Source organism: Penaeus vannamei, chromosome 7, assembly GCF_042767895.1.
Source record: "Penaeus vannamei isolate JL-2024 chromosome 7, ASM4276789v1, whole genome shotgun sequence".
In the NCBI taxonomy this organism is placed as follows: domain Eukaryota; kingdom Metazoa; phylum Arthropoda; class Malacostraca; order Decapoda; family Penaeidae; genus Penaeus; species Penaeus vannamei.
Window position 1 is genome coordinate 10,208,656 of NC_091555.1, and position 10,000 is coordinate 10,218,655.

A 10,000-nucleotide genomic window follows, 5' to 3' on the forward strand; every position below is an offset into this window, starting at 1 on the left:
TTGAAGTTACTTTTATATATTTATTTGTAGTGGCACAAATACATATCAAATGCTGCTTGTAGCCATTACGCCAGTATCCACTTTCCTATATTAAAAAGCAGATTGGCTTGCAGCCGTTCAAGTACTGTGAAATTACATTAAACTTTAATCTGGATTTAACTTTTATGACGCGTACAGAAGATGCCTTGTCATGCAATTTTGAAAATTTAGGGACATTCTGTCCAATGTAGGGATATTTCAGCCTATTTCAAGGAAATTCCTGATCTACATTTGGGAGAGCCCTGATGCATATGTATGAGCATGTACGTGAGAAAGAAAAAAGTGGGAGGGGGATAGGGAAGTTTAAAAGTACATTTTCATTTCGTTCTTTTCATGTGACAAGCAGTGATGAAATGCCTATCCCACACATAGAGACTAAAACTGTTCTTTCATTACAGCCATGAAGTTCTTGCTGATTGCTTGCTTGGGAAGCCTCGTCTTCGCACAACAGGGACCGGCTGGCCTGCAGGGCCCAGGGCCCTTCGTCAGGGACCTGCAAGCTGACGTGCTGAGAGGTATGCCAATGTGTATATAAATGCGTATAAATAAAAAGATAAATATATAAATATATATACGCATATACCTATACATACATGCACATGTGTAGATAGATAGGTAGATTGATTTCTATATTCATATATATAATCTTATACATACACACACACACATATATAGATTTGTATATTCATATATATGTATACATACATAAATACACACACACACACACACACACACACACACACACACACACACACACACACACACACACACACATATATATATATATATATATATATATATATATATATATATATATATATACGTTTGTGTGTGAATGATTACATATATATATATGAATATATATATGAATGTATATATATACATATATATACATATATATGAAAATATATATGTATGCATGCATACACAAACACACATATATAATTACATTTATATAAATGTATATATGTATGTAAGTGTGTGCGTGTATAAAAATGCATACATACACACAGATATAAACATATACATATATATATATATATATATGTTTACATATATATGTAAGTGTGCATGTATGCATATACATATGTATGTATGCACACACAAACACACACACCGTACTGCCGCGGTAGCGCTCTTGTCTAGCCATCTTGCTGACCTGTATTCGATTCACACGCACTGCCAGTGGATGGCAACCCCGGCCATTCCTCGCACACAGTCATAATTCAATTAAAGTAACAATAACATGCCACAGCAAAGCCTTAACCATTATTATTACACACACGTTTATATATATATATATAATATAGATAATAGATATATATGTCAACACATATATGTATAGATATATATGTATATACGTATATATATAAAGTATATATATATAAATATATATGATATAGATAATATAGATATATATATGTATGCACAAATAATCATATATATATACATATATATATATATATATATATATATATATATATATATATATATATATATATATATATATATGTTTGCATGTATGTATTTATGTATATAATAAAAAGCATATGTATGGATAGATACAAATATATGTATAAATATACACATGTGTATATATATATATATATATATATATATATATATATATATATTTATGTTCATATATGTATATACATATATTGATATATTTCTGTATTGATACTGATGTATGTTCATATATATATTGATAAGGATATATATGTATATTAATGCGTACACATATATATGTATGTGTATGTAGGAATGTATGCAAGTGTGTGTGTGTTCCTTTTAATGACCGCCATTTTTTTCCTCCAACAGACTTTCCAGAACTTTGCTTCTCGTCAACAAACTTCCGACTCTTCCTGGAAAATCAGTCCTGGAGCTTGTTCCCCTTCTGCGGCAAAGCTGAATGCGTCAAGAGCGGCGCAGACTACATTGAGCGCGTCCATGACTGCGGTCCTCAGCCCAAGAATGGTGAGGCATGTACAATTGCCAACCTAGCTGAGCTTCAACGGAACGACACCATCCTCGAATACCCATCGTGCTGCCCCAAATACGTGTGCCCTGATGGAGTCACCCTTGAATATCCTACCCAGGAAGAGATCAAGGCTGAGATTCAGAAGCAAAACCAAGCCGCTCTGCAGGCAGCCAAGGAGGCCGCAGCAGCAAGGGAAGCGGCAGGCCCACAGGCAGCACCAGGAACTGCTTAAGTTACTCCACAAAGACGAGGCAAAATAAACTGTGATGATAATAAAGTTATTTGGATAATATAAAGATTTTACTACCAGTTCCTTGGGACACACCCTAAGCCTTATGGAAAATAGAGAACTTGTCACTTTAAGTCACAATATCTACAGGAATATTGATTGTCGTTTTTTTAATGAATGTCTAACGTAAATTTCACTCCAACGAGTTGTATATATATATATATATATATATATATGTATATACATGTATATATATATGTATATATAATATATGTATACATATATATGCATATATGGGACCGCCGTCAGGTGGCCAGGGCCCCGGGGCAAAGAATATCCCTTTTAGGTGGCAAACCCCTTTTTCAAATAGAAGACGCCCATTTTTCCCATAAACTTTAACGTTTATGTAAACTGCATGTTACTCGAACTTACAATCAAGGACTTGCAATTAGGTATATGGAACTAATAAGACAGAACTTCAAAAATATCGCTAATTCGGCCGAAGATTAAGGACATTTTTTGAACCACTTCCTTATTCTTATTTTATCGATAATATAAGATATAAACACACGCTATAAATTTGCTGAGTTAGTTGGTCTTGGGCTCAAATAAGCGACTACTTTAATTTTTTACGGGCTCCGAAACCCGGGGTCGTTCCCTGGCTACCCCCCCCCTCCTTCCTGTTGGCGGTCCTGTGCATATATATATATGTGTGTGTGTGTGTGTGTGTGTGTGTGTGTATGTGTGTGTGTGTGTGTGTGTGTGTGTGTGTGTGTGTGTATGTATGTATGCATATATATATGTATGTATGCATATATATATATATATACATATGTATATAAATGTATATGTATGTATATATATTTATATAATATATATATACATATATATACCTATATATCTATGCATATAGGTATATATGAGAGAGAAAGAAATAAAGTCTTATTATTATGGTCAACTAAATTCTAAAATCGAGAAATATTGGAAACTACTGCTGATGATCATACAGCCTCCATATTAAGACCCCTGACACCACTGTCTGAGCATGAAGAAAGTAGCCCTGGCATTGCTATCAGCATTTGGATCTGTATACCAAAGTGAGCCAGATGTTTTCACACATGCAGCATACCCTCAGCCCCTATCACTACATTACAATAGATCACTCTGAGGGTTGTTTGAAGATCAGAGTGTCCAGATTAAAATGAGTATAAATCTGAAATATTAAAACATATACATTTTTGATATGAAAAATAATAAATGCTAAACAAATATTACATTTACGTTATGCATGAGCAGGTAAATACATGTGGGCATACAGTGCTGAAAAAAACACTGGCACGCAATGTCATGAATAAAAAGGCGTTAATCATGAACTGGCACACAATGTTCAAAAGGTTGCCGACCCCTGATAGATCTATATGAATATATATACATACGTATATATATACATATGTATATATATATGCATATATACATATATATGTGTATATATGTGATGTGTATATATGTATACATATATATAATCTATATTTATGTACATAAATAGATACATAGATGTAAATATAGATATACATACATATAGATATAGAACTATGTATAATTATCTATCTATTCATTAATGTATGTATATATATATATATATATATATATATATATATATATATATATATATATACCTGACAGCAACAGTTAAGAGAGCATCGCAGTTTTTCGTTGTTTGTGTGTGTATATATATATATATGTATATATATGTAGGTATGTATGTATATGTATGCATATATGTATACATATTCATATATATATATACATATACATAAACATACATGAATGTATATATATATTTATATATTTATATATGTATGTATGTATACACATATAAACACGTATATATATATATATATATATATATATATATATATATATATATATATATATATATATATATATATATATATATATGTATGTATGTATGTATATGCATGCATGTATGTACATACATATATCCATATATATATATATATATATATATATATATATATATATATATATATATATATGCATATATATAAACATACATGAATGCGTGTATATATATATATATATATATATTTATATATTTATAGATATATGTATGTATACACATATATACATATATATATACACATACATATATATACATATGTATATATATGTAAAAGTAGATAGATGCAAAGATAAATAGATGTTATAGAATTATGTAATTGTATATATAGATATAGATGTGTATGTATATATGTATATATATACATACAATCATACATATCTAATTGTGTATATATACTTCGAATATGAATTCGTTTAAAGACTTATTTTAGTTCATGTTAACGTTAAACATAACGAAAAACAGCAATTGAAACAACTGAGTTGTACGCATCTATCGGTATGGCTGAGCCATACCGGTAGAGAGTTTCAGACAGTGTTTAATTTGCATCCAAAATCTTGGTGAATCATTGTTAATGCTTGATACTTACTGGTGGATTAGTACTTTTATGTTTCATTGTTTTGATTTGAGTGGGTGTTTATGATGTATATATGCTATATAGATATATATGTATATATGTCTCTGTGTGTGTGTGTGTGCGTGCGTGTGTGTATGTCTGTGTATATACACACAAATACACATACACATATATATATATATTTACGCATATATATTTATATATGTGTGTATGTGTGTGTGTGTGAATGTACATACACACACATACAAACACACATACATATATATCTCAAAAATGCATTGAATTGTTGATAAATTGTGTAACCCAGCTATATCTATATCTAATTACTATATGATACATATATATAATCTTACATGTTTGTCACATACGTATCTTCACACATACATATACATATGCATATACGCCTGACCATTACTTCCTCTGTTCATTTCTCTCTTCTTGCCTTACCAGACATTAGAATGTTGTGATGTCTATCTCTTCCAGAAGAGCTATGTATTGTTGTAACGCTTCCTTGTTCATCACCGTTCGTCACATGCTAACAACGGGACTTGGTGCGATCTTTAAACCAGTGTATAGGAGATCAGGCAGACTCCCTGCGTGCTTTAGAAGCTGATAACTCACATGATGTTTTTTTTTTCTTTCCAGATTAAACCCATTAAGATAAATAATGTCAATCAAACTAAACTTTAGATAAAGGAAATCCATTCTAAAATGCTACCGTTAGCGTGGAAACGCAATTGAAGAGCAAAGGCGGTTTAGGAGGGAGTTTTGAACAGATCAGATTTTGGTGGTTCGTTTCCAGCCTCCTTCTTGCCTTGTGCCAGTTGGCGATGTTCGTGGTCTTCCGGTGCGCGTCTCGTGGACACTCTGAACCGGTCCTTTGGCTTCAAACTGATCTCTAATTCGAGCGATGGTAAGTCGCGTTGGTGGATCTTTAGCATTTTAGCAATGATTTTCCTGTTTTCCAGTAATCTTAATCTGGAAAGTAGAAAAAAATTAAATGAATCATCAACTCTTAAATTATGTATACATTATGTATACCTATTTGCAATCATTCAAAATTTTTATACATTTTTGAGGGACACCGTGTGTGTATATATGTGTATATATACATATATATAAACACAAAGGCATTTAAATATACATATATACACACACAAACACATACAAAATACACACACATAGCCACACACAGAAATACATATTTCTTATGATGAATATGAGTATATATATACATATATAAATATATGTATACATATATATACATATGTATACCCAAACACACACATATACACACATACATACATATATATATATAATATATATATATATATGTATGTATGTATATATATGTATATATATATTATATATATTATATATACATATCATGTATATATGTAAATATATATATACATATATACATACAAGCATATATCTACATGTGTATACACACACACACACACACATACACACACACACACACACACACACACACACACACACACACACACACACACACACATATATATATATATATATATATATATATATATATGCACGTATGTATATGTGTATATACATATATATACATATATACATACATACATTTATATATATGTATATATATGTAAGTATATGTACATGTATATGTATTTATATTATTTTTAAAATATGTGTGTGTGCACACATATGTATATACACATACATCGCAGCATACGTAGACAGAGGCATACAGGTCGATGAGTGTACATAGCATCTTGTTTCATCTGACAGTCAAGCAAATCATTGATTGAAATATGCAATTTCAAGGAATATTCTCCCATATCCTCAGGGATTCCACCCTCCTTCCGTGCTGCAGCCAACAAGACCGAGACTCCCTTGCGAAACTCACCGAAAAAAGGTTGGGATAACCCGCCTGCAGGTGCCAGGTTTTCTTTTCCTTGTTACTAGCCCACTACTCGTAAAAGTTTTGTATCGGTTTTTGACAAATTTCTGATTGCAGCATTTTCATATTTACTTCCCCTGAACACACGTATCTACATACACGCAAGTACATAAACATGCAACCCCCCCCCCCCCACACACACACTCATACACACACACACGTGCGCACGAGCACACAAACACACATTCACAAAACCCAGAGACATACATACACACATACACACAACACACGCACATGTATATGAATATATATATATATATATATATATATATATATATATATATATATATATATACATATATACATATACATGTATTCATATACCAGCATTTACGCATATAAGTGTGTGTACGCACGTGCATGCGTGCGGACACACGTGGGAGTATGAACTACTGAATGGTCGTTCGCAGCCGATCATCATTCGCGATCGCATCATGATCGAGCTCTGTCGGCCTACTGCTTTCCCTCGGGAGTTCCGCGGATCAAAACCTGAGGGTGAAGCTCGCCTTTTTCAAGGGACGCCGTCGTCTGACGCAGCTGGCAGCGGGATACTTAAAAACCTACGCTTCTGTGCGACAAACCCACACATTGAAACACACATGCATATGTAGGTGTGTGTGTGTGTGTGTAAATATGATATATATACATATATATATAGAGAGAGAGATACACAAGTATAGATGTACATATATGTAAATATGATATAATATAATATAGACATTTCTGAAAATAAAACTAGCCACAATGAGAATTGAAAATAAGCGTACGCTTATTTTCAATTTTCATTGTGGTTAGTTTCATTTTCATTTTTGTGTACACGTGATTGTGTTTATGCTTGTATTCATAGATATTTCTTTATCTACACATACCCACATGTGTGTATGTATATATATATATACATATATATATACATATATATACATATATATATATAAATCTACGTACACATGTATGTATGTGTATATACATATTTATATACATGTGTATATATATGTATATATAAACATGTGTATATATAAGTATATATGTATATATATATATATATATATATATATATATATATATGTATATATATGTATGACAGAGTGTGTGAATGAGCGAGTGTATCTGCACACAAACACGCACAAAAAACAGTCACATTATTTGCACACGTACACACATACAAACACACACAAACACAAACACACACGCACACACACCTATATATAGTTATATGCATATACACATACGTACATACGTATATGATTACATCATATGTCATTATTCATGAATCAGTAAAACCCTATATACAATATTCATTTCTTTTTTATATTTGGAAGTTGGGAATTTTCTTAGGAAGTTGCCACAGTGCGACTGCTACCAGATACTGAATTTGCGCTGATATTTAAAAGAAAACAATTTAGCAGTGATTTTCACATACAAATGCGGCTCTAACAAAACATTTCATTTGGAATTATATTTTGTGTGTTATCCATCAAATGGATAAGTGCATAACGAACGACACAGTAAAACAGACTACATATATAAATTTCTAAATGGAATCTCTGACGCGCATGCGCAGGAGAAACGTCCATGGGTTTCGTGCGTATAAAAGGCGTGGTTTCGTCGACGAGGTTCACATCAAGTATTTTCAGTTGGTGTTCATATTTGCCACAGGTAAGTGAACAAGTGGAAAACATTTAAGTCGTAAATGTTTATAAACATTTCCATTTCTCCTGCAAAGGAATGCACTTCGAAAACGAATTACAATCAGCATTGTGTTAGCAATCAAAATACAAAGCTCTATGCTTTGTATATCATTGTATCACTTCCCGTTATGTCGCGAACAAGGTGTGAATACATATGAAAAAATTCAGGGAATAACTCTAATGCCAATTATGGTAGGACGAGCGAAAGGACCGTGGATCACTCAAGGAATTTGGATATGGTGAGAATCAGTTGCGACCGTGATCAAGTAGATAAAACTACGAATCAATATCTCTCCATTTATCAAATATGGGCATTTGAAATATCATTTTGATGTTGAATTAGATTAAATGACCGTTTATGCCTCTGCATTAAGCACAAGCAGTGAAGACAGTATTCTTCCCACGATAATTGTTCTGCATTTTCCATACACCCTTCCCTTGGTCACTTCAAGTGCCATAGAACATTCAAATGCATCGATGTTTATCATTGCATATTAGTGCTCCCACTTCTGGGGATTTCATCCCCAGTTTGCGGGAGATACACACGTTCTGACGACTTTGTCTTAAAGATGTATATTAAATTTCATCAACATGTATCCTTATGAGTTGTGGGATACTCAAACTGGTATTTGAAGCCACTTTTATAAATGTGTTTGTAGTGGCACAAATACATATCTTTATAATATACTACCGTATATGTGTGTATATATATTTTCTCTGTGGCAAAGTCTACTTATCAACATTAGTGTGTGACATGAAACTCAAAGAGGGTGACTGCTTATAGCCATTACACCATTACCCACTTTTCTATATAAAAAGGCAGATTGGCTTACATCTGTGCAAGTACTGTGGATTTGGATTAAACTTTAATCCGGATTTAACTTCCATGACGTGTACAGAAGACGCTTTGTAATGCAATTTTCTTACTGAAGATCAATATTAGTCAACATACAGGGTATAATTTTATTGCTTTCTAATATCCTAGAGGATTCTCTCTAGTAAGACAATGGTGCTTTATATTCTTTAACTAATGCCAAAGCTCAAAACGCTAAGATATATTATCATATGAAGATGGAAAATAAATCTCTTGAGTAGAATACCTCCAATTTTGCCTTATAATTTCATAAGAAATATAATTTTCATTTGAATAAGACTTTAAAATCGGTATTGGAAATTTTAGGGACATTCTGACCAATGTAGGGATATTTCTGCCTAATTCTAGTGAATTCCTGATCTACATTTGTGAGAGCCCTGTTGCATATGTATGAGCATCTACGTGAAAAAGAAAAGGGAGAGAAGGGGGGGGGGGGAGTTTAAAAGTACATTTTCATTTCGATCTTTTCATGTGACAAGCAGTGATGAAATGCCTATCCCACACATAGAGACTAAAACTGTTCTTTCATTACAGCCATGAAGTTCTTGCTGATTGCTTGCTTGGGAAGCCTCGTCTTCGCACAACAGGGACCGGCTGGCCTGCAGGGCCCAGGGCCCTTCGTCAGGGACCTGCGAGCTGACGTGCTAAGAGGTATGCCAATTATCTTTTCTCCAGCGTGCTCACGTCTAGAGCTCGAAAGTCACTGCTTTACAGTTGATGACTTTAAAGTCATGTGTGTATGTGTG

The 10,000-nt window shown here is 32.8% G+C and overlaps 3 protein-coding genes across 3 annotated transcripts in view; 2 read left to right on the forward strand and 1 right to left on the reverse strand.

Annotated features, from left to right (window-relative positions):
• LOC113806846 (uncharacterized) overlaps positions 1-2,316 on the forward strand; it is a 3,463-nt gene extending 1,147 nt beyond the window's left edge. Inside the window, exons 2-3 of the mRNA XM_070123500.1 lie at positions 438-554; positions 1,861-2,316. Coding sequence (XP_069979601.1) covers positions 440-554; positions 1,861-2,252 — 507 coding nt within the window. The 5' untranslated portion in view covers positions 438-439 and the 3' untranslated portion in view covers positions 2,253-2,316. The remainder of the gene's footprint in view (positions 1-437; positions 555-1,860) is intronic.
• Positions 1-10,000, reverse strand: part of LOC113809564 (uncharacterized) — a 54,916-nt gene that overhangs the window by 22,681 nt on the left and 22,235 nt on the right. The gene's annotated exons all lie outside the window — the stretch shown is intronic.
• Positions 8,267-10,000, forward strand: part of LOC113807887 (uncharacterized) — a 3,022-nt gene continuing 1,288 nt past the window's right edge. The window contains exons 1-2 of the mRNA XM_070123495.1: positions 8,267-8,348; positions 9,789-9,905. Of these exons, the coding sequence (XP_069979596.1) occupies positions 9,791-9,905 (115 nt within the window). The 5' untranslated portion in view covers positions 8,267-8,348; positions 9,789-9,790. The remainder of the gene's footprint in view (positions 8,349-9,788; positions 9,906-10,000) is intronic.